Source organism: Dufourea novaeangliae, unplaced genomic scaffold, assembly GCF_001272555.1.
Source record: "Dufourea novaeangliae isolate 0120121106 unplaced genomic scaffold, ASM127255v1 scaffold16, whole genome shotgun sequence".
Classification (NCBI taxonomy): Eukaryota; Metazoa; Arthropoda; class Insecta; order Hymenoptera; family Halictidae; genus Dufourea; species Dufourea novaeangliae.
The window spans coordinates 1,315,320-1,341,838 of NW_015373891.1; the positions used below are offsets into that span (position 1 = coordinate 1,315,320).

General features: G+C 40.2%; 1 protein-coding gene across 1 annotated transcript; it reads left to right on the forward strand.

Annotated features, from left to right (window-relative positions):
• LOC107187679 (transient receptor potential-gamma protein) lies at window positions 1-26,519 on the forward strand. Its single transcript, XM_015575825.1, has 16 exons — window positions 1-128; window positions 3,738-3,986; window positions 5,585-5,758; window positions 7,237-7,432; window positions 12,350-12,520; window positions 13,369-13,603; window positions 17,010-17,133; window positions 18,918-19,202; window positions 19,934-20,067; window positions 20,159-20,288; window positions 20,994-21,189; window positions 21,279-21,473; window positions 22,651-22,876; window positions 23,491-23,859; window positions 25,205-25,603; window positions 26,093-26,519. Exons 1-16 carry the CDS (start codon window positions 16-18, stop codon window positions 26,254-26,256), a joined length of 3,360 nt encoding a protein of 1,119 aa, XP_015431311.1. The 5' UTR covers window positions 1-15; the 3' UTR covers window positions 26,257-26,519.

The following is a 26,519-nucleotide window of genomic DNA, read 5'->3' on the forward strand; positions in this document are numbered from 1 at the left end:
CACAGTATCCATGGGATGAACGAGGAAGAGAACGTGGTGAGGCCGCACCAGGAAATGGCCAGTCTGTCCTGCCATGAGAAGAAATATCTTCTCGCGGTGGAACGCGGTGATGTGGCCTCTGTGAGAAGGTGAGTCCTCCTAACTTTCAAAGAATTCTGATATCACGCTCTCCACTGGGAAATAGACTGAAACCATTGGAGATCAAAAATCCATTTAGATGTGGGTACACGAGATCCGCTGGACTTAAGGACGAGATAGTTGCATAAATTATAGATTATACGCTTTTTTGTTCGTTTTTCAAATGATGAATGTCAGGACTAAAACTTTGCTTTGTGGTGAATATTAATAGAATGCATGGGATTCTGGGGATTTCTATTACCGATCAAATGACTTTTACACTTTTCTGAACATTCAAATGATCAAATGTTATAAAGTGAAATAAAAGTTAATTAATAAATTACGTACGTACTAGCCTAGATAATTTTTTATCTTTTACTGCTAGTTGAACACATGTATCTCATATTTTCAATTTTTAAGGTTTTAATTTTTTTTAAATAGATTTCCATTTGCAAATCAGCAGTTTTATTGCAATTTACAAGTTACATTGGTCAACTATGGAAGAAAATATTCTGATTTGCTTAATGGTCAAACTGGTATGAGGATCGAAACTTCGAGGGGTGGTTTTACCCCTTAAAGTCGCGTCTCAGCCGATAAAAAAAACTACGGATCCCTTATTTTTGACTGCTTAACAGACGCACGAAGTTTCATTAAAATCGGAGGGGGACACTTCCGTGCCTTCCCTTGTTAATCCATTACAGGATTGCAATAATCAGTCCTCGGAAACGAGAGAGTTCATTCAGTCCATTCTAACGCCCCCGCACTCATTAAAGAAACCTTAGCCCCGAAGAACTCGATAAGACTCATCCTCGTGCACGTACCCGATCCTTTCCGTCGTTGTCTCCTCGAGGAACTCGTGATTGCTCGTTATACGAATCTGCTGGATACATAAGGTTAGACGAGCGTTTAATCATTCGCAAATAAGACGCACGTGTCTCCGGTCCACCGTTTGTTTCCCTCGTTATGACCGTCTGTGCCCGAGCACGTGCCTCCCGAAACGTGCTAAAACGTGTGGAACGCGAAGAAAACGTAGATGTCAACGTAAAAACGATTTTTTTATTAAGCTGGCATTAAATAAAATCAGTCGTTTTCCTTTTAAATATAAAAATAATTTTCATTGTTGCGACAATGACATGACTCGAAATTTGGAGTTTTTTTAGTTATTAATATAGAAAAGATCGTTGTTTTTTTGTACTTTCTATCGGTTGAATCCTGTGAGTGAACTTCCAAAACTTATAACATTAAGACAGTCACTTTAATCATTTAACGCCCAGACCCTTGAATCGGTATAACGAAATTATGAGACTGGTATATACGTACGTTGTATCTTATTATTTTAAACTCGAAAATATCGATATCAAACAGACCTTTTTTTTTTCCATTTTTTTTTTATTCTTTTTTAGAGGACGTACTTGAATTTCTCAACTGAAAACGTGGAGATCTACTGTAACAGACAAAAATTAGATATTAACCGGCGACAGTCTTCAAAATGTCAGCCATCTTACATCATGACAAGAATAGTTCGCTAGTGAAAAACCGAACCTTCGAATTTAGAATATTCCACACAGAAATCAGTTTAAGCACAATTCCAATTCATAGAATTTCCTGTTGGATGCCCGTTACACGAGCACAATTCCATAATAATCCACCGAAAATCACAGAAATCGTACATAACCTCACATTCCTCAAACGCCCCAGTTACTCGACCCCTGTCTTGTCCTAGACAGAATAAATGAACTTTTACTGTACTTAAATTTCCAGTCGTCGTAAAGTACCGCGAAATTAGAGTACCCCTTCCCGTTACTATTTCAACCGGAAATGGTGTTGGAACCCTCGGGTACAGCCGTGATCGCAGCTGAGTATCGTTGTTTCCATGCAAACGAGCATCCACGGGGCGTCCAGCGGATATCAGCCGGATGTATGTAGGTCTCTGGTGCGTTAAAGAGGACGAGAAATCCCGTGGGGGTTGGGAGGAAGGTCAAAGGCGCGGCGGATGTCCCAGTGCCGCGACGACAAAGGATCTAATTATCCAACGAGCGACCGTTCCGTGATCCCGAAACTTCCAGGAATCCTTACCGCGGTGCTCCTGACGCAATTAATACCGATTGCGATCTACGAGGGAGTTTCAGCGGCCATGGAATTCTCATTTGGCTCGGTCTGGTAAACGGGACAGACCGAAATACATACGTCGTTTCGAACTGGCCGGTCTCGCCGTTCGTATCACGAGAATAATGGCGGACACCGAGTGTCACGGCTATGGAAAAACGTCTGCAGCGTGATTCGGATATCGGTAACATCGGATTTCCGGGTGTATCTTTCATCCCTGAATTAAAAACGTGTCGATTCTTCTGTAACTTCGATCAATTGTTTATGGGACCAAGCTGAGAATTATATCCTATTTGATTGGTGCTACTTTCAGACTTTAAGGGAAGAATCATCCTTTCTATCCGAAGACGTCTTTTTACTTACTTGTGACTCGTAAATTACAAAAGATATTGAAACAAAGTTTGGATAAATTTTACATCGTTTCTAGTTGTCCATATATCGATAGGAAGAAATTTAAAAAAAAATAATTTCTTTTGGAAATTTTTTTTTTAAATAATATATTTTCTGAAAAAAGTAAAAGTAAACTGTATTCTAACATTCTTCTGTTGTTCCTGACCTCGTTGAGAACATTGATTCTCGTTCTTCACTCCTTACAGGGTATATGATTTGACACTCATCTTTTGTTATTGTTGTCTCGCAAAGTACCTAGCTGTTTTAGGACTAGAAGGGCCTATATTGTTTCAGTCCCTTCAAACTTTATGAAGCGGATCGTGTGCGTTAAGGCTAAGGGCGGTTTTTTAATTTTTGACAAAAGCTAATTTCAGGAATCCCAGATCGATACGTACTACCAAACATAGAAGTTTCTCCTCCATTCGAATTTCTACCTTCCATGTGACACACCTACAACTACGATGCTACTAATCGGCCCCAAAGGAAACATTTCGGTCTTCGTTAAAAATTAACTAATGAAGAAAAGTTTCTCTACCACTCAAATTTGTGTGTTATCACAAGAAAATGAAAGAATCGATCCAACTCCTGAAGAATTTATTAGGTGCACAAATTATTTCGTAGCCTTCTTTTCATAGATTTGTTGTTTATTCACAAACAACCAGAATACAATCTAGTCTTAAAAATATTCCTCATCACTTTCCAGACACTTACGCCATTCCTAGGTCAATTGGTGAATCTCCTTTCAAAAAAATAATGAAACAAAAACAAAAGTCATTATATTACACCTTCAGTTATCGCTGCAAAAGTCATCACATCATTGCGGAAAAAAAATGTAATATGAAATAGGAATTTTAAAATGAAATTGTAAAACCAGTCATTTTCACTGGTGTGATAGTTCTAATATTAATATACTGGCTTAGAACCAGTACCAGGATTTACAAAAATCCTCCAAGTAAAACAAGAACCAATCAATCGTCCTTGAATCTCGTTCACTGTGGGTCAGTCTCGCTAAAACCAGCGGTTCGTGTACCCACGTTTGTTAGGCGAAAAACAATACTTTTCCAATTCTTCTATTCAACGACAACAAAGTCGTGATTAACAACGGTCGGATCTGTTTGTTTCAGGATGCTCCAGAGTGCCCAGGAAACCGATATGAATATCAACTGCGTGGATCCTCTAGGACGATCGGCCCTTCTGATGGCGATCGATAACGAAAAATTGGAAATGCTGGAGCTACTGCTCGAGCACAAGGTCGACACCAAGGACGCTCGTCTCCACGCCATCTCCGAGCAATTCGTCGAGGCGGTAGAGGTTCTCCTGGAGCACGAAGAGACACTTCACAGAAACGGGGAGCGTCACGTTAGTCGAATTCCGTCATTTCTATCACAAAACCGTTTTATCCTTTCGGAACCCCTACGCTTCGATCATTCGTTTTTTTTTTTCATCTTGATCGCCGTGCCTCGTAATTACGTCATGATTGCGTCCATTCCCGTGAGGCAATCTCGTTTCAGTTATCGAAATTCCTCCGTCGATTCCCTCGGACAGGCCAGAGAGGGACGGGTTAAGTAGATTCCAACGACAAATAGGTCGGGCTACATTTTAATCGCGCCAAGTTTTTTTCCAGGCTCGTAGCGAGCTGCTGGACAAAGAGAAGCGACCGGATCCCATCTTTGACGAAGCTCACTAACGCGTTCGAGCACTCGAAAAAGAAAGTAGGAGACGAAGGCGGAAAGAGACAGGGTATCGGAGGATTTAATTTAATCGGATTTTTCTGGGAATCCGCTTACGCGGAACTTCGGGAATAATTGTTGAAACGGACCTTCCCCCACCAGGGACGACGAGCTGTTTATTGCGTCCAGTCCGTGGAAAATAAAGCTTCTCGTTAACATCGTTACCGTTTTCCCGTTTGGGATTGTTTGGACGTCAGCCCGTCGTTCCGTGGTCAACGTCACTCGATTCTGAACGGTTTCCACCAATCATTGGTTTCAGTCGAGATGTAACGATAAGAAATCTTTTAGTGGCTGCAAGTGCAATCATCTGTTGCCGATAGTTCGTCGAGGATAAAAGGTGACTATTGTCACTGGTCACTGAATTTGAACGTTTCGAAGGTATAGTCGACCATAATCGAGTTCTCGAGCTGAAGGGTTAAGAGGATTTTTTAGCAGACATTGGGGAGAAAAAGCGATTTCCGATTTTATTGGTCTTAGTTCGATGGTATCATCGGTTTTTTAGAAGAGTGACAGAAGTAAGAAAAATCAATTTTCATAGTACATTATTAATTATTTAGTAATGAAAACAAATTTTTTTAGAATTTGATTTAATTGTCTTTGGGCTTCAGGGTCTCTAATAAAAGATTCTTCATGTGTGTTTTTCTTACTAGTAAACGAATGGTTAAAACAGGTATATTCTACCGTCGGGGTAACAATTCAGTCAAATTTCATGTCGGTCCAGAGTACAGTAAATCCTCGATGAGTGTTCAAAGGCCCCCTGGCATGGACAAGGGAAGATCCCCAGGTGTAATACTGACTTTTTAATGAGGTTTAGCACAATGATAGGGGATGAAATTCTCAAACCAATAATATTCGTTTCAGCTCCATATGGTCATTAGTTTAAAGTATATTTAACGTTCAGCACCGAGGAGCCTTCAAACATTCATAAAGGATTTACTGTAGGTGTCCATAGTTGTCACGTTGCATACCACATAAGAATACATTTCATAATTCGAACTTTATTTGCGTACCGAATCCAGGTCAATTTTTAACACCCTGGTCTCCAAGCGCCAAGCTGGTTGGCTTCGAAAGGTTTACAGCTCTGCTCCAGATGCCAACTCAATTGGCAACTGACGATGAAATCGTACTATTATACAGTATAATAAGTCACGTAAAAATTATTCATGTCGGACGGAAATCTCTGCGGCATTACACAAGAAATTCAGATAGGAAGTCGTTCGAATGTTATGGATTTACGTGAGGGGAAATTGTTGTTTGCGTTTCCAGAGCTGGGAAGCAGTGCCGCCGGACACAGCTACCTTCACGCCGGACATTACACCCCTAATTTTGTCCGCTCATAGGGACAACTACGAGATCATTAAGATTCTTCTGGATCGTGGATCTACGTTGCCTATGCCTCACGATGTTCGTTGCGGGTAAGTGACACTTCAAAAATAATAATTTCGCCATTTATAAATACAATAACCCTTCGAATTCTTCGGATGGTTCGTAGAGTTTCAAGAATAAAACTACGATCTTTAGTGGTCAATTTATGTATTATAATATTTCCGTTATAACATCGCGCAGTCGGTTGTGGAAGCAGGATCTTCTAGAGCAGTTAATACAATTTTGCGAACAAACAACAATTTGCTGCTTACTGCTAGCTAACACCACGGGATAATAGGGATAACAGTGCTAATAATAAAGATATAGGAGGCGACTAAGCACGACCTTATAAAGGAAATAGAATAATTTATTGTGTAATTTACTTCATTTTCTCGAATAATTTCATTAAACCAGTTAAATAAAGTTTCTATCCTGCTGGTTAGAGAATATTTCAACATGATCGTGGATAACACTCGAGTTTACAAAATCTTGTGAATCTAAACGAAAGATCATTTGCGAGATCAATATCTGGTAAATTATTATTATCATTAAGTCTTTATTCGCCCCAACAAATACGATGCAATAATTTTATAAAAAAGAAAAGGAAAAACTCGAGGGATAAAGAAAAAATATGTTCATATATTATGTTTTACAACCTAACCCGGAAATGTCCTAAATAAGGTAGACGCTGTAAAATTTCCCAGTGGAAGTAGTGTATTTTTTCATACACGTTTAACGTAGCATGACGTAAAGTCACTTTGCGCTTACTCATCCTTTTTCATACGTATCTCACCGCAAAACAAAAGTGTAGATCCTCTCTCAGGATAAATTCGAAGCATCCCTCCACGACAGTGTATATTCGTACGATCAATCGACTTCTAACTCTCTCGGTAAAAAGATAAATAGAAGCAGCCTGAAACGCTACGAACCTCCGAATAATAAAATACAAGTTGCAATAATAATAAGTAAAATAGAATCTACAAAATTTTTAATGATTATTTAACGAAGGTCGCAACTAAATCCATAAATGACCTCAGTGAAACGTATACATGGGGAGCTACAATTGCTCGTTAGGTATACTATTTCGCTCCGATTAATTTCCCCAGCCTGGTTTAGCATCTTGCCCTTGCAATCTTCGAGCAGAACCCACGTAAACTAATTAAGTTAGGCTAGATGCACTGCGAGGCTCCCCTATCAGGCTCAAATTTCATCCAGCGAATTGAATTACAGGATTTGTCACATGCGATGAGCCTCTAACCCCTTACCGAAAATACATTTTGAATATCCGTAAACATCGGCTAACATAGTGTACGATAAATTAACTCATTAAGCTGATGATGATATTTATGGTACCAAGTGGCAGTCCAATAATTATTTGAAAATCGATTGACAAAAACTAGGTCAGCATTAATGAACTTAAATTGATCTAACGAGAATACAGAAAATACCCGTTAATAATTTACATAAATTTTTCTTAAGATTTACAAGCATTTTTGACGTTCAGTTTCGTCTCATCTGTCATTCACAGGTGCGACGAATGCGTAACGTCCAGAAAGGACGATTCCCTGAAGCATTCCAGAAGTCGGATCAACGCCTACAGAGCGCTGGCTTCGCCGTCCTTGATAGCTCTATCCTCAAAGGATCCTATTCTGACTGCCTTCGAGCTCTCCTGGGAACTTCGGAGGCTCTCCTTTCTCGAGCACGAATTTAAGTGCGAATACCAGGTGAGACAGAAAAATGTACGGTTTACGTAACTGTGAATATTCTTTAGACAATGCAGAATCGCTTATAGTTTCGATAAAATTTCGATTTTTTGGAAAATAAAATAATGTATTGTTTTCGAAGAATTCATGTGTTCTTCGAAAAAAATGACAGGTTTTCGTCACTACTGTTTCACTTATACAAGGGACTTCGGTACCCCGAAAATTCCGATTTTTCTTTTAAACCCTGCAGGTTTGTAGGAAACCTTAATAGAAACGTCGGACAATTTTTCATCCTTCCTGATAGTCGGTTCTTCAGGGTGAAACCACAACTTAAAGTCTAATATGTGTTTTCCTATTTTCCTATATATCTTGAAAACTATAGTAAATATCAAAATACTATTACAATGAAAATTTAATGACTTCTTATGATTTACAAAACTGTGTCATGAAATTGTTAAAAATTTGTTTGCTTATTTATTTATTTATTTAAAAAATAAATTACCAACAATTTTATTGCACAGTTTTGTAGAGCATAAGCAACTACTAAATTTTCTTTGCAACAGTTTTTTCATATCTACTACAGTTTTCAAAATACATACTAAAATAGGAAAAGACACATTAACATTTAAGGGGTGGTTTCACCCCGAAGAATCGAATATCAGCAAAAACGGAAAATTATTCGATATTTCTATTGTGATCTCCTACAAATCTGTGAAATTTTTTTAGAAATCGGAATTTGCGAGTTACCGAAATTCGTTTTTTAGGGAAGCTACAGAAAGAATTATTTCTTCTAATAATTTGTAGGGCTGATTCTGCAACACATGCAGATTATATTCGAAACCTTGAACCTTCGATATCATAATTTGAACAGTTATCTGTTTAATTTCAGTAAATTAACCATACGATCCTATATTTCCACACGAAAATCCACTATCTAAATTACCACCACGAGACAATTAATTCAAGTCAGAAACAAGTTTTGTCAAGCGTGCCGATCTCCCCCCTAAAGCCCATTCTTCTTAAGCAGGGAGATTCGGTCCGTTCACCAAGGCACCGAGCAACTTTTGATTTATATAAGAATAAATCACCGTACGGTCCATTCCTGACACGCTCGCCTCACTGTAAACTCCATTCTATTCCTTTATCCCCTTTTTCTGTCGCATATTTTTACCCGCACCATCTTCTATGTTTTGGCAAAAATCCAAAGTGACTTATTGATCACGAGATTCTACCCTTCGCGATCTCAACTGTGCAAACAACTCGATAATTCACAATCTACGAATAGAAAACTTTGGTTTGATCCTTTCGAAAATCTCAGAACAATCGGAAGGGGATGTTTGAAACAATCAAATCGATCCAGTGTACGTTTTTCTGATGGTAAACGATAGCTCAACTTGAAGAAGTACTCAATTATGCTGGGCAGACCGCGAAATTCAATTTGCTGGTAGGAAACTTGATACCCAGGCCGAAAAAGTGTCCGCGAAAAGATGTATAAAACAACCCCTCTGAACTTCGGGGTTTCACTCCGTTTCCGTTCGCTCTAGTTTTTCCCTTCGATTACGTTTTTTCGCTCGCGTTCGCGACCGATCCGTTGTGAATCGTCGAAGCGAAGCTCGCGATATCATATTCGACGGTTTCGTTCCACCTTTCGACATTGGATTCGAGACAAATTGCGCCGATTCGCCGGGAAAAGCTGAAAATGTTCCCGGAGGCGCGACGTCTCTTCGACGGTATTTGGGAAATGGGAATAGATGCCTGCGTTCTTTTTTTTTTTGTGAACACGAAAGGAAAGAGGTACGGGTGAAACGGAGTCTCCCTTTTGTTCTTCCATGTATATACCCGTCATTGATTTTATTTCTTTGAAAGATATATATTCTTGCCCCGCAGATACGTTCCAGACTTCGCGCTGGAAACTCGCGGAGCTTCGAGATTCGGGGATCTGTCTACTGGAACTTTCGGTGTTCTTTTTAGTTGTTTAAGTTTAGTTTTTTTTTCGGTGAAAGAACCGCCATTATGTTTACATATCCCTAATAATAATCATTCGTACTCAGTATACATAAATACTGATAGTATTGCTGACCCTTTTGATCACTTTAAGTTCCACTAAACTGATTATAAGTGTAAACGTCAGTGATATAAACAGGAATTGTACGAGTATCCTTATATACTGATCTCCACTATTTTGTTCAGCCACTGAAACTGTCACAATTTCCCACGGTAGCTGAACACTTCAAAAATAAATCCTTCAACATAGAAAAAACTTACCAAATTTAAAAAAAATTAATCAATATTTGTGAATATGAAAAAATAACAAAAAATCAATTGCACATCAATTTCAATTATTTCTCACTACACGAAACTGCATACAATCAGTTCCACAGAATATTATCAACCCCAAATTTAAACTGAATTGCAGTCCGCCATCGCTATTGTCGAATACCAGCATGCAAAGACGACACAAAAGGAATTCTCGCAGAGAAATGGAGGCGAGAATCGCAGGAAACGGTTTCTCGGGGTCTTCCAGTTTCGCGCACGCTTTGCTTATGTCTCGCGGACAACTTTGTTGACACAAGACGGTCGCGTTTCCCGCGTAGCAAACGGGGCCGTTGTTAATTCTCGTAAACACCCGAGGAACACGTGGGTCGGATCCGGAACGTCTCGAAATACTGCTCGTGGATTGTCTCAAAGCGGGGATCGGTAGGAAAATCCAACGGAACCAGAAGACAGGGACACGGTTGTCCCAGGGTTTTCACGGTCGCGCGATATTAACGTTCACCGTTGAACTTCGTGGTCGTGCGAAGTACGCGATGCACTCGGTGATATTAGGAAAACATACCGGTCGCTTCGTATATCGCTTTGATGTCGCAAATATTTGTTTTGGCGCGGAGCCGCCAAGTACGAGGCCTCGACGCGCGTCGTTCCTGATCTTTCCGTCAGCGATTTCCCATCCAACGTCGCCTTTTTTTGCAGGAAATCGTCTCCTTTACTCGAATTCTATACGGAAATTGAAGAACGCGAAGATTTTGGGGATTTTTAAAATTATTCTCTGCATCAGGAACCCACATAAAACAGTAAAGTTTCGAGAATAACAGTGTTCAAGAAAATTTTGAAAATTGTAAAATCATGCTGTGAAACTTTATTTACTTTATTTTTCTAAATTTATGTTAATATGCAACAATTCATTCGGATTAATATTCCTGAATACAATACACTCTTTGATTACACAGATTGTTAAGATTGTTCACAACACTGAATGTAATTTGCATTTTCTCTACAGTGAGAATAATTAATAAGAATTCGTTTGTTTCATCATCGGTGGACGAGATATCTCGCCACGTGATTTCGTTCGTGATATGCTTTGGACGATCTTCTGAAAAAGCCAGGTTGAGCGACAAAACAGTGTGTGCTGTACGTTCGAACTCGCAAACTGGACAAGGATCCCAGACGAGCCTTGATCCCAGCATCACAGACTTTCCATTGGTAGTCTAATGTACCGGAAAATCGGTTCCATTTATCCGAGTTCCGTGGAGTAATCAATTGGCAGACGCGCAACGTCAGAAGACCTTAAGATTCCTCTGTGTATCACGAAACTTTGACATCGAAGATCACCCGATCCCCGACCTCTCTGGGAACGATGTCGAGGCTGAAATAAATCATCCGTGGTAGCAAATTGATTAAGCCTGTCGCGGGATCGGTAAACGATTAACGAAAATAGATTACACGAAGCAAAGCCCCCTTCCCGCCTTCGCCTTTTTGCACGGCAAAAAAGTGGCTATACCTGCTGCCTGGCCCTTTTTTCCCCCATTCCTCCCGAATGACGGTCTATCGAACCATCTTGAGATCTCCTTCAACGAACCGTCGAATAGACGTCCGACGATACCCTGTAGAATCATGTTTACCTCGTTTTTTTTTTTTTTTCGATTTTCGTTCGTTCGAACTATATACCTTCTACCATTTTCCTGGGCCATTAAACGAACCCTCCCTATTGGCCCTTCAATTTAAAAGCAATGAAGCCCGTTACGCTACAAATTGTAAGGGATGATCGTTTAAATCTTCCAGGCGATCGGTACGTATCGAAGGGGAATAAATTATTGTCCGATCTTTTCGTGGACCTCGTTTCATAGTGTCCAAGGTAAAATGGGGAAAATGGTGAATTGCCACTTCGGGCACCACTTGGAGTTGAAAAATTGTTAGCCGAATATTTAAAAAAATCTTTTATAGAATGAATAGTGTGTCGTCATTTATGATAAAAAATTATAAGTATATCATCATAAAATACAACGTTTATGGTTTTGTTATTAAGTACATAAATATTGACACGTTGTCTGGCATAGTAAATCAATTAAGGTTTTTATTCTGTTGTGAATTGTAGTTACAAGATTGTAATTCTTACGGTTTAATAATTGAAGGTCCTTTCATATAATTTAATGGCGTCAAAAATTAACACGTTAATCTTCGTCTTATTTCCACATTTTCACTTCATCTTTTACAACTTTCCCATTCACTACACAAAATGGCCATTTTCTATCATTCTCCTTTCCCTTGAATTTCTCGAGGCAATTCCTTATTACAAAGGTGCTGAATTGGTACTCGAGCAGCGGGCACGCTCCAACTTTTTTAATCCGTTCCTTCAAGTAAAACGCGACGTTCTTTCCAAATTCTTCCATAAAAAACTTTCGAAAGTTCCCCAGTTAAAGGCACTCAAGAGCGTGCAACGCTGACTTTGATCATGCTCGAGGGAACGTTGCTCCTGGAATAAGTTTCGGGACGCTGTGTCCCACCTGCTGTCGAGTGGCGCAGGGAAACGAACTCTCGATCGATGAAAGTCACAAGCTCGCCTTTACAGTATCTTGTCCCGTGACTTTGTTGATGTTGTTGTTCACGGCTCTCCCAATTCACGCGTGTCTCCACACCGAAACACTAACGTTTCGCTTACAGGAGCTTAGAAGGCAGTGTCAAGACTTCGCCACCGCGTTGTTGGATCACACCAGAAGTTCCAAGGAGCTCGAGATCCTCCTGAATCACGATCCCACGGGGCCAGCTTTCGAGCACGGGGAGAGGATGCACCTGAATCGCCTGAAGCTGGCCATCAAGTTCCGACAGAAGAAGGCAAGCAAAGATCCAATGTCTGTTTAATGCAAACACTGGTGAAAAAATCTTTAATTTTCATACTTTTCTATCTGTTTGCTTCTTACAATTAGCCAGAGATTTTTTTTTGAGAAGTAGGTACAGTAAATCGTCGATGTGAAGTGAAACCACTTCTTGGTATATCTTGTAAACCGTAAAATATAGGACAATTCTTTTAATAGACCAGTTTCATAGGTTTTTATGAACAATCATACGCTTTCAGCAATTTCTCCAAATTACAATTTCTTTATAACAAAAAGTTCTTTTATAACCGTATTTTACAACTTATTCAAATTTACAATACGGACAAAAAGTGACGGGCATTTCATTCCAAATCTTGGTATATATATTTATGAAAATGCCTCCTACAGTTTCTCAGATTCATATAATTCATATCCCATGCACACGCCCGTTTACACAAACACAAAGTTGCCCTAACTTTACTAAACAGATTCAGATGACTCGTGGATGGATCACTTACAGGATTGTATCTATTTACATTTCTAAGTCCACTGAAAGTTTCATAAAAATCGACGGCCCCAGCCCCGGCCGTCGTCCCCTTATCGACCTTCCAGCGAATTCGGTTCCCAGTTCGGTTAAAGTACCCCGTAAATATTTGATTCGGCCGTCGAAAGTTCAATCGTATCGTCCCGAAGGGAATCGGACGGGGTCGAGCCGCGAGTCGGTATCGACGTAATCGCGTTGGTCTTGAAGGGATCGGACTCGCGTCTCCGCTTCTAACTCCAAGATTAGATCGTAATAAGTAGAATTTCCCGGCGACATGACCGAAAACTGTCGGCCGACATTAGATTATCCCCGGGTATTTCCAGTTCGTGGCGCATCCTAACGTGCAGCAGCTACTGGCGTCGATTTGGTACGAGGGCCTTCCGGGTTTCCGGCGGAAAAACATGGTCCTCCAGGCAGTGGATATCGTGCGGATAGGTGTACTTTTCCCGTTCTACAGCGTCGCGTACATCATCGCGCCGCACAGCGTGATCGGGCAGACGATGAGGAAACCGTTCATCAAGTTCATCTGTCACTCGGCCTCCTACTTCACGTTCCTCTGTGAGTATATATACGCCCCGGTTGTTCACTTCTAAACCATTCGACGATTGCTTTTGCATAATATCCCGATTGAATTTCATGGTTGCTAATTTATTCGGTTTGTTGCTCACGGAATTAAATAACGAACACGTAGAGCATTTCTAAAGATAATTTAACACTTTTTCGTAGGAAATGTCAATGCAGGTTACTTATATAATTCCATTTTAAAAACCGTGTGTCACCTTGATATCACATCTACAATGAAATTAATTACACAAAATTATGTTCATCTTGAAATTATTCACTTCTTGTATGGCCAATTTTTCCATACAGTGGATTGTACGAATTGTATGAATGAACTAGACACCCTCTATAATATTCATACGGTATCTAGCCGCGAAAGTCTCGAATCTCCAACTCAAACATCTTTCGACGGACCAGAAACCTTCTTCTCTAAACGGTAACATGAAATCTACGGCCAGATTAGCGGTGTCAAGTCGAGTCAACGTCGTCGATCGGTACCGTAAACCGTCGTTACCTGCGGTTTACACACTCGCAGCTAACCAAGATTAACCGGGCTCCGTTCCTGAATAATCCACCTACACTCTCCGCGATCAGGAGGAGTGCATTACCTCACACGGTCGCGTGGTATCCGCCTCAAAATATCGTTAACCTAACTTCCGGGTAAATGACTATCTTTCCCCCTGAATCCTTCGAGCAGATCGCCTTCTGAAAATCGTGCACGAACGAATCTCGCATTCGCGACCTAGTTTCGAAATGGAAAGAGTCAGTCATTTCCGACAATTTTTTTGGGAACATGATGAAATAAATGGAAAATTCAATATGAAGTATTTTATTGTATATTTTTCGACGGAAAAGGTCGTATTTTTTGTTCGTGTTTTTTCTGACAAAATACAGGGACTAGAACTGAGGTAAACAACGCATATTTTCGAGCGACGGTGTTCGAACCTCAAGGCTACACCATTTGACCTGGAGCAAAAAACCAAGGATTTTTATTCTCTGGATGTCAACAACTAAAGAAATATATATATGAATTTTGCGATGTTTTTAACAGATTTTTAGTAATTGACACTTTTGTACTAAATTTTTCTGCGAAAAGATGTACTTGATGATACTTTCTCTTCACCATTTCCGCACAGATGAATACTTCCAAAAATCAATAGATTTATATTTTTTTAGTTTTTGGCATGTAGAAAATAAGAATCTTTGGTTTTTTGCTCTAGATCAAATAATATAGCCGTGAGGTAGAACACCGTGGAGAACGGCCTTGGGAAAGATGTTTGCGTATCTCGGCTCTAGCACCGCCATTTTATACAATCATACAAACAAACAAAAAATACAACTTTTTCAGTCGAAAGCGGTACACTAACATTTATTTAAATATCTTCCCAAAAAAAATTGCCGAAAATGTCTGACATTCATCCAAAGTGGTCCAACCCCTTAAACGACCGAAGGGACCATGGAATAGGAACAAGGGACGCGTGTGTCTGTCAGCCGGTAAGTGGATTCCGATCGCAGGAATTTCAGGGTGGGAACCGCCAGAGGGAACCAGAGGACCAGCAGCTTGTAATGGAAGATATGAGAACGGAAGAAGAGAGAAAAGAAGGGGATCGTTTCATCCTAGTAGTAATGGTTTCCCGATGACTCAAATTTAGAGCATTACCGCGTGGCTATTATTGGTATGTAGTGAGAAAGGTATTCGTAAACCGCCGGTACTGAGAGGTATTTGTAAACTGTTTAGAACTGGGACCCCGATGTTTGACTGGCCGACGTGCCGAAAGGTAAAATACGTCGCAGGAAACGAGGCCGACCGGAATCTGATAAACTTTCGGGCGAAAAGCGGGATGTATGTAAACGGACTTCTTTTATATCCGTCGTTTACGGAATGATGCTCAGAGAGAGAAAAAGAGTACTGATGCGGTCGTCAATCATTATTGGTCCCTCACATGACTTGCTTTGTAGGCAGTCACCTTTATCGGAAGGTTGTAGTTTGGCTGCGTTGAAGTTCGTCTGATTAACACTTTGACTGCCACGTCAACCCAAATATGGTTGACACGTACAGTAGATCGTCGATGAGTGCTCGAAGGGTCCCCGGCACTGACGAGGAGAGGTGTAACACTGATTCTTTAATTAGGTTTAGCACAGTGAGCTCGGAATTGTGAAGCCAATAATATCTGTTTCAGGCGTATATGGCCATTAGTTTATGAAATATTTAATGTTCAGTGCCGAGGAGCCTTTAAACACTCGTGAAGGATTTACTGTACGCTGCAAAGAGGCTAGATTATTTAAATACCGTCACAAAAGTTTTCCATAAAATTAATATTGCAGCATACTTTTAAAAAACGAAGTAAAATTGTCTGACTACGTATAACCTTTTCCACTGTTGCAGTCGGTGTGGTTAAGAGGCTATTATTCGTGGTTACACGTATTTGATCGAGGAAAGTTAGAGTTTGTAAAGAAAGTAAATGAGTGCAGTTAATACATTGATACATTGAAAGTAGTAACATATTGTGGAAAGTCTATCATGAGCCTAATACTTTGCACACCTATGTACTTCTTTGGTAACTAGTTCCAGGATGATTTTGAATAACGTAAATGACAATTGTTAAAAGAATTTCTGTGATATCATTGCTAACACGTTGACTGGCGGACAAATTTTACGCCTCTTGCCAACAGAGTTACAGCAATATTTTCACTGTACGAAATACATAATTCTAGAATATAATATAAAATGATCAAGGTAAGCCGTGCTACCATAGTTTGTACATTTATTTTGCTAGGGACCATATATTTTGGTCCGATAGTAAAGATAATATTTATAATGAAATGTTAAAAAGAATAGATTTTTGTAAGGTCTAAGAGCTTCAAGAATCTGTGACTTGTTGGTTTGAGTTAGTTGGTTTATTGGTTCGAATAAAGTGAAAGCAAAATGTTGCTTTGATACAGTTTTTAGTTTGTTAACGCATTCACCTCCATAGCGGACATCAGTGACCGGCATTAAGCTTTCTATCTAACTCACAAGTAGACGATCATTATTATTTGATCGTAAAATAGTTCAATTTTGGACCATCAGAAATAAAAATAATTCAAATATTTCAAAAGGGTTTATTGATCAAAGTTAAGAAAAATTGTGTTTTATTATGTACAATAACATTATAATGGGAATTATTACATGTAACTCTGATGAAATTAAAAAAAGTTGTCAAAATATAACAAAATATAATGAATAAGTTAATTAGTTCTGATATCATCGGTCATCGATGACCCTTGGTAGCGTATTTGGTAAATCTGTCGTTGGTCATCTGTGACCTCCACGGCAATCAACGTGTTAACATGATAAACAGCAACGAGCAAATTTTCACCAAGACTGCGAACAGAATCTAACCCCGACGCGTTCTGTCCACAGTCATGTTGATTCTAGCTAGTCAGAGGATAGAGAGCGTGATTGGCAACTGGATGGGCCACGGCGTCGTCGAGCACGACGAGCCAGCGCCAACGAAACGGGGTGCAGCGCCCACGATCGTCGAATGGTAAGGCAATATTTTTAACCGTTGTTTCGTCGACATTGCGAATAAAAACCGGAACGGATGCCCACTGTTATTCTCCCCCGCGAATCTCTGTCAAGGTCACATACCACGACGGGGGAATCAATTCATTCGGCGATTTCAAAGCCCAATAGAACGGGCGGGTAAACATGTTTTCAGAGAAACGGCAGACGCGATTGAAAAGTAGTCCACGGCGAAAGTTTATATCCCCAGTCATCGCATTCGCGGATCCCACTGTCTAAAACTGCATCGAGCCGCAGAAAGTTTTAAGGAAAATAAACATGTACGGTGTGAATCAAGTATATGAAGCTGGTGCACATGCAACCATGTTTTATGTTCGAAAGGGAAAATTAGGCTGATGGTCCAGAATCAAAAGTTAGCAACCCAAGTGGCCAAACACATATTTCTTTTATCTTCCAAAAATCGAAGGTCAACTTTTTATTAACCTCTTAGTTGGGGTGCCACTTTTTAAAAGTGTATACATATATCAATAGAAGATAGAAAAAAGATTCCTTAAAAATTCAGACTTTTATAAGGATGCTGCGAACACTGTGAATGGATGATGAGATCGTCAAAGAGGATCCCTAGAATTGATAAAAATTTGTTCATTTATCCTACTTCTATTCACATAAATGTTATATGATTTAGAATTTTTTATTGCTCCGTGCTGAATAATTTGATGTACTGTTAAATTTTGATACTGAATCACTGTGTGATTATCCCGAAAAGCTTATTATACTAAATACAGTTTCTAACTCCAGATTCTTGAATTGTGTACCATATTTCAGTGAAAGGTGGAGAAAAATAATTCCATCCGAGTTGCAATCGTAAGAGGATGATACTTCATGAAAGAAAATTGTCTGCAAAAGAGATTTCATTTTAGAAAAATGTATTTTAATGTGTCAGGTACACGTAACCATTGCACAGCCCTGCTGACGTCTGTTCACTACATGCAATTTCTACTTATTGGGAAAAAGCATGCTTATCAGACAATTTTCTCGAAAATAGAATATTACATAAACAAATTTTCCTCAAGATATTCAACATACTTTCTCATGAACATTGATCCCTTTGTGGATTCCACTACCCATTACCGACCATCAGAGTTGGTCATAATTTTATTCGAAAAGCTACAGTCTCTAAAAGCACTATCCTGAGTTCTAAACAGTTAATGGCATTAAATATTTCTTTGCCAAATATCTTCTCATTCAAAAAGAAGTATTATTTCATCATAAAAATTGTAATTTTCACATTCAGACGATTAAAAATAACGAAGTACTTCCCTACCTCCTATTCGTTATTCGAAACTCTATATCTCCATAACGAATTTTCCCATCTCAGCCGACGATCCTGTACATTCCAAGTTAAGTATCCAACCATACAAAAATTTTTAATTTAACCCCTCGTTAATCCCACGATCCCCAACTTGTCAATAGCAAAACATAAAAAAAAAGATTACCAAAAGCTCGAGTAGGTCGAATAGAACGTTTAAAAAATATTTCATCTCCGCCGGGACAGACAGAGAGAATGATCTCCTTAAAAGTGAAAATGCAATCCAATTTCGCGATGTTTCCACTCTCCTCCGCGATACACTCGAGTTCCGTTCCACTCGTATCGAAGAGGGGGAACGGGAGCATCGTCGTCGTCGTCGTTCGAAATTACATTTCTCGAGGGCCTTCGCGTTTTCGTGCCCGATGTCGCGAAGGACAGCAGGGAGACGCGATGATATGGAGTCAGATCGGGGTGTGCTATATTTGTGTGTCTTGCAGGTTCATCCTGGCGTGGGTGTCCGGTCTGATTTGGTCCGAGGTGAAGCAGCTGTGGGACGTCGGCCTCGAGGAGTACGTGAACGACATGTGGAACGTGATCGACTTCGTCACGAACTCACTTTACGTCGCCACCGTCGCGTTACGTGTAGTTGCTTACTACAGGGTGCAGAAGGAGATGGAGAGCCAGGAGGCCGGTACCGTGATCGAACTGCAACGCGAACAATGGGACACGTGGGACCCGATGCTTATATCGGAGGGCCTGTTCTCCGCCGCCAATATATTCAGGTCATTAGTCTATGGCAATTATTTATTTATTTAGATAATTATTTTACGGGTTTAAGGATAGTATGCATACGTCAAAATTAAGAGAAAATAAAAATATGAACTGTTATAGGAACATAGTATACATATAGCAGTGAGAGGATCTTTGGTGTTTCACAAAAATTTTTCGAGATTATTAATTGAATTATTTTCGAAAGTAATCGAAAGTTCAATGAGTGTACATATCAAAATTACGTATTTAAATTGATTATACGAGTGTATCGTTGTTGGAAGTTTAACTGTGGGTTCAAGTGTGCCGTGAGGGAAACGAGGTTGAAAAACGAGAAGTTTTAATTAAATTATATTCGACAAGAGAAATTATTGAGTAAGTGAATAATGAAATATTCGTTTAAACAAGATTGGTGTATTTAGTAAAATTGGTGTATTCAGTTCATCTTTCGATGCAGTAATTTTGCCTGCATCAGGTATATCATACGGTTACACTTAACTTATTGTACCGGTTGCAAAGAATTCTTCTCACGCGTAACACCGCTGTCTTAATTAGACGAGTAATTACGAATTTTTCCGTTTCGAAATGCCATTAACGTGCCACAGCGTGAGTTCCACCCTGGGAGATAATTAGGGATTTCTCTTTCAGCATTAATTTCACTCTGCTTAAAACGCTGCCCTGTCCTCGTCAACGCCCTTTAACCGCGTCGTATAATTGAACAGAGAGTCGTTTCATATTCTTCCAGCTCTTTGAAACTCGTCTACATTTTCTCGGTGAACCCTCATCTCGGACCTCTGCAAGTCTCCCTGTCCAGGATGGTCATGGACATTATGAAATTCTTCTTCCTCTACGTGCTGGTGCTGTTCGCATTCTCTTGCGGTAAACAGATCGGAATCCTCTATTGAATAAAAAAATATCTACGAGCACCGTGTAATAGATAATTTGGCGATGAAACGATGTTTGTCGATAGGTCTGAACCAATTACTTTGGTACTACGCTGACATGGAGAAGAAGAGGTGTCCGTCAGCGATGTCTTATTCCCCTAACGCCAGCGTCACCACCGACTCGAATGCCTGCATCGTGTGGCGACGTTTTGCAAAGTATGTATTTTAATATTAATAAGCCTGAATTGGTTGTTGATGAAATAATATTATTGTAAATGGTAATGTGTTGGAGCCATCTTTGTAAGAAGAAGATCTTAAATTTTATACGGAGAACAGTGGTTCCCTTGACATATGTTCACAATCGAAAATTTATTGTAATTTTCTTTGTGGTTACACAACGGACGATTGATTTCGATAAGAAGTTCTTATTACAATGACACGTTGTTTGATAAAATTGGATGGCCCACACTACACGACTGTTAAATGAAAACTGACGTAACTTCAACAGAGAAAAAAGGTGGCAAAATGGTAATATTGCCTCCATGACACCTTCAATTTACAAAAGACATAATCCTATATTTAATTTTCATATTTATCGATTAATCGATAAAAAGTATGAAATTACATAAACATCTGTAGTCACAAGATCGTAAATTCAATAAGAAAACGAACGTTGGTCTAGGTCATAGGTTCTGAAGGGGTGTTCTAGTTATTCTATTCTCTTAAATTTCAATTTAAAGTTTTAAGAAGGGGGCAATGAACAAACAAAAACTTTATAAAGAGGATGGTGAGTCAAAAAAGATTGGGAAACTATGAGTCGAAGTAGTTTTCCTTTCATAAGGACGAGATTATATCCCCACAATGAACAATTTATAATTAAACTGTATTTCGGATAACATTCTTTTAATTCCCACCCGCCAGCCTCTTCGAAACAGCGCAGACCCTCTTCTGGGCGGTGTTCGGTCTGGTCGATCTCGAGAGTTTCGAGCTGGACGGCATCAAAGCGTTCACCAGGTTCTGGGGTATGCTGATGTTCGGGACCTATTCGGTGATCAACATCGTGGTGCTGTTGAACCTATTGATCGCCATGATGAACCATTCCTATCAGCTGATCTCCGTGAGTGATCCTCTATCTTTAATCCCTTTGGATTCGAACGAACGAATCAGCGTTTTCGTGTGACCATCGTGTTCTCTGATCCCAATCAGGAACGCGCGGACGTCGAATGGAAGTTCGCCAGAAGCAAACTGTGGATCAGCTATTTCGAGGAGGGCGGAACGGTCCCACCACCTTTCAACATTATTCCAACCCCGAAGAGCGTGTGGTACATGGGCCAATGGATGTACCGGAAGCTTTGTGGCCACAGCCGAGCTGCCAAGAAGGAGCACATGCGAACGATTAGGGTAAGATTAATTCCGTCGAACCCTGAAAAGACCCTGACGGAGATCTCATCGATTTGACCGATTGAAAAATATTTTTAAATTATTGATATTACATGCATGTACATGTGCTTCCTGACGAAAAATATATTTGCGTAGATGCACTAGTGAGTAGTATTAACCCTTAACTGGTAAAGTAGGAGTTTTTATTACATATTACTTATTACACAACTGGTTGTTTTGCATTCTCGCACAAGAAAACATCGAAATAAACAAGCATCCTTTTAAAGTAAGTGCTGAGTAAAATGAAAATATTCTAAAAATATTCATGGGATTCCTTCGATCCTCGTCATACCATATTTATTACCTCGAGGCGTCAATTTGATTGATTATTAAATTAATAATATAAGGTTAAAAATAAGTACATTAAATTAAATATTGAAAATAATATTAAGGGTTAATATTGGCCCAAAAAATTGAATGAGTTTTTCCTACGTATTCCCAGTCGTGCCTAAAAAATATGAAATATCTAAAAAATATTATTTATCATCGCCTGTGTCTTTAGGATTAATGTTTAAGAGACAGCTTGATTTCTTTGACAAAGGTGACATTGTACAAATGGTCACAAAAGTTAGTAAAATAATATTTCTGTAACTAAACAGTAACGAAACTGAAGATGAAGATGGTTATTTGAAACGCTTAACCCTCGGAAGACGAATGGTCCGGGACCGACACGATAAACGAATGCAGGGTCATTCTGACCCATAGTAGAATTTCCATTGTACGCAGGTTTAAAGAGGAAATTGTGCATAAAATTTTACGTATATCTTCAAGTTCATATATTACACATAACAACAAAGAATATAGCAATAGTTACAGATGCATCAAAGCGGCCCTGCATTCGCTGTACGAGGGTTAATCTAGAACATTGAGTACCAACAGAAAATACTATATTAATTGCTGAATCATTACTGCCTAAATATTACATATCAATCTTCCATTCCTTCTTCATACATATTCTATCATAACATTCCAATTATTTACTTTTATCGAAAGAAAACCCATCGTAAAAATAAACGAAATAAAATCGATTTTCTCGAGTCAGCTCGTGCACAACGAAAATACGAAATTCCGTGCGCCTCGGGGTAATAAATACGGCCCGGAAATTACAAAGACGATCCTTTTTGTTCGTTGCCCGCAGCGGAAGGCGAAGCAGGCGTCCGAACGGGACTTCCGGTACCAGAGCATCATGAGGAATCTGGTTAGGAGGTACGTGACGGTGGAGCAAAGGAAGGCGGAGAGCGAGGGCGTGACGGAGGACGACGTGAACGAGATCAAGCAGGACATCAGTGCGTTTCGGTACGAGTTGATCGAGATCCTGAAGAATTCTGGGATGAACACGTCGACAGCCAGCGGAGCCGGTACCGGTGAGCTTGGTTGCACGGGATAGGCGATCGCGTTAACGCACGTGCCCTCAGTTATTCCCCATAATTTGCCTAGAACTCTTAGTGCTTTATACACACGCACAACAGCCACGATTCTTCCTCGTCTCTCTTTGTCCCTCGACAACTGGGTTCGAGAAACTTCAAGTTCACAAGCATCACGGCACGAATAGAAAATTCCGAAGATGGATGTGTGCCGGTGTAGCTGGCTCGATCTCCATCTCGAACGAAAGTTCCGAAGTTCGTTACCTACCAACGTCTATTAATCATCCGGCGAACTGCGGGGGTCTAATTAATGCAATCAAGGATCGTCTGGCGCGGATATTACGTTGTCGTTACCTCGGGGTTCAAGTTGAAATTAAGAAGATCGCGCGTGGTTCGGGACCGAAAATCTGATGGTATATCGGTAATTGGATGATGGTTTAGACGGAGCGTGGGTTGGAACGGAAGCTAATTACACTTGTTGGTTATGGAGCCAAAAGGGGATGGTTAACACGTAGCTGGCACGCTTTAGTTTCTTAAGTTTTCCTTTAGGTTGACTTTTTTTTTTCGTAGTAGCTGCTTGAGCGTAGTCCGTTGGTTTTCTGTCTGCCCCATAGACGGTAGCCTTAAAGAGCTGTCCATAGGTGCGGGCGGTAAGAAGAACCGTCAGAAGGAGCGTCGGTTAATGAAGGGATTCAATATCGGCCCTCAGCCTGGGGGGAGCGGCAGTCTGCCGCCTGTAGACGAGTTCGTATGCTTGGAACAGCAGGTGCAGCACGAGAACTCGCAAGAGTTCTTTGGTTCGACGTTGAGCGGGATATTCGGGCCCGGGACCACGCCTAAGAAGAGTCCTCATAGCACCAGCACGAACAGCGTGCCCGGATTGGCTTGCAGGCAAGTTCGAGAGATGAGAAACAGCTCGAGGAAAAAACGATGGGGGAACATCATCGAGGCGGCTACGACTGGCAGAGTCTCCAGGTTAATGAGTAAGTTGGTTTCGATGAAATATTTTCACGTGTATTTTGTCCACTTTATGGACTCATTTTGGTCAGTTCGTTAGGTCAATAGTCATGATTTATTGAAAAAAGGTGGACACTGTACAGGGTGAACCACGAATCGTGATCAGTAGAAATTACTCTGTTATTAGCGGTTCGATCGAAAATGTTTTTATCGGGTATAACATGGTTTCAAGAGAGCTTTAATGTGATTATAGCAAATTTTTTATCAGATCTTTTTTTTCATGATTTTTCAAGGTTACCTTCAATTTTTTGGAAATATACCTATCATTTTTTTACGCCTATCTGTTAGAAGATTTTAAGACGAATTCGGTATCATGACATAATATGTGTTACTTTTTGTTTAATTGAATTTTTGAAAGAAAATTGTAGGTGACCTTAAAAAATCATGAAAAAAAAAGATTTGACAAAAAATTTGCTATAATCACGTAAAAATTCTCTTGAGACCATGTTATACCTGATTAAAACATTTTTGATCGGACTGCTCATAACAGAGAATTTCTACTAATCACGATTTGTAGTTCATCTTGTATTTCAAACAAGTTTTCAACGGCTGTAGAAACAACAATATTTGAAATTTTCAAAAATCCTTCCACATCCGTTTATATATCATTAAAGACTACAACATATCCAAGTGTCAACAAAATTTGAAATGTTATTCCAAAAAGTGTTGATTTCGGGTGGAATGTCCCATATGTGAATGTCAATACTAGAGACTGGTCAAAGAATCAATACTCGCTAAAAGAACTGGTGAATCACATCGATTATTAAACAGGGTATAAGAAAAATTTTGAAGAACCCAGACTTGTGAGTTGATTTAAAACAAGTTTTTCCTTAACAAAAATGTTATCCGAGGCTTTGTTAACGAGATATTAACGAAAAACTCCGACCAATCACAACGCGAGTCTCTCATTTCCGGGTCCTCCATAATTTTTGTTACACCCTGTACAAATGATTACAATCTTGAATCATTCATCGCGACTCAAATCCCAGGCGTAATAAAATAGTATCAACAACAACAATAATAATAATATTCTGAAACATTTAATCACTTAAATCCTCAATTCAGAACGTACGCAAATCTAGTAAACATATGATTAAAATCTCATCACAAATTCCACACGTTAGATTGAAACCTCCATTTGAATTTCCCCGCTTAAAAGTTCTTCCTGATATTCGATTCGGCGTATCCATTAAAATTACTCTCGCCGTACACAGGCCACCGTACCTTTATATCGCCAGTCACGTTCGAGTTGTATATTTAAATGTGCCGCATCTACCGAATACTAAGAGGCAATCGTTCTTCTGTTCCCAGGTAGATCTCGTTCGGAGGACTCTGTGTACTCGCCCGGTTCGGAGGACGGCGGTTCACGGTCCGAGGGATCCACGGACTCGAAGTCCTCCTTGGAGACCGCCGGACGCGATGTTCAGGCCCGCCATTCGGATCGACCACAACCGTCGCAACATCACGAAACCCATCACATGCTCCCTCACGGTCTGAGCGCCCTGGTCTCCCTGCGCACGAAACCCGTGCACACAATCGCCTCGAACTTTGTTTCGAAGGTGTCGAAGAAGCATCCGTTGTACAGAGCCAGTAGCGTTCCCACCAGAGGACCAGATCTGACGCAAGCTCCTCCTAGAAGACACGAGGGAACGCAGAGCCAACAGCCCAGCATCGATAATCCTGAGGGCAACACTGCTAGCGAGCAACCTGGTGAGTTCATTTTTCAAGATTTTGTGCTATTTTTCGTCTTAAGTTTGATGAGTCAGAAATAGTCGTGTTGTATGCAATAAGGGAGGATGAGTGTTGTAGTTGAACTGGCAAAAGTTAATCCTTAGCTACGGATGACTCACCTTCAGAGACGTGTTTGAATTTTTATTTTGAAAGTGAAGAAATTAGTCAATTTCTAAATTTCTACATTTTCAAAAGTTTTTCACGTCCATCCACCGATCGAGGCAAATATGTGTTTATCGTCCGTAAATCTAGTGTTAAATTTCTCAATTGAAAACATGAACATCTACTTCGAATCAGTGAAAGTACAGATCTTTGCTGACAAAAGTTAAATATTAACCGACTACAGAATTTGACGCCCTTTAAAAATGAGTGTTTCACCAGTCCAACACTGAGCGTTAAAGGTTTAACAAGCCCCTCAGGAGTAGAAACATCCCCTGCAGTAAACATCCGTATATTTTTCCACAGCAGTGGTCACCGCGGTCCCGTTGACTCCGTCGACCACCGAGGAAAGCGTGGTAGCCAGCGGGTCTCTTTCTGTGACGCTGAAGCGAAACGGTTCGGCGACGCAGTTGCAACGACTTCAGGGGATCGAGCCGATATCCGGTCACGATGTATCCAGCGGATGGCTCTGAGACGATCCCTCGGTCGCCTAGTCGCGACGTGTCAACTAACGGAAGAGAAAAAATAAAAAAAGACAAACGGGGGAACTCGAACGACATCGACGAGATCTATATTCCCAGATTTGATTTTTCCACCAGCCGCAAAGGCTGGGACGACGACATCGATCGGGACACCCGATTCCATGGATCAGAGATCGCGTCGTCGTCGTCGGCACACGCACAATGATGCCTTTCTAACGACGACGGCACTTTCCCGAGACAGAAAAAAAAACAAG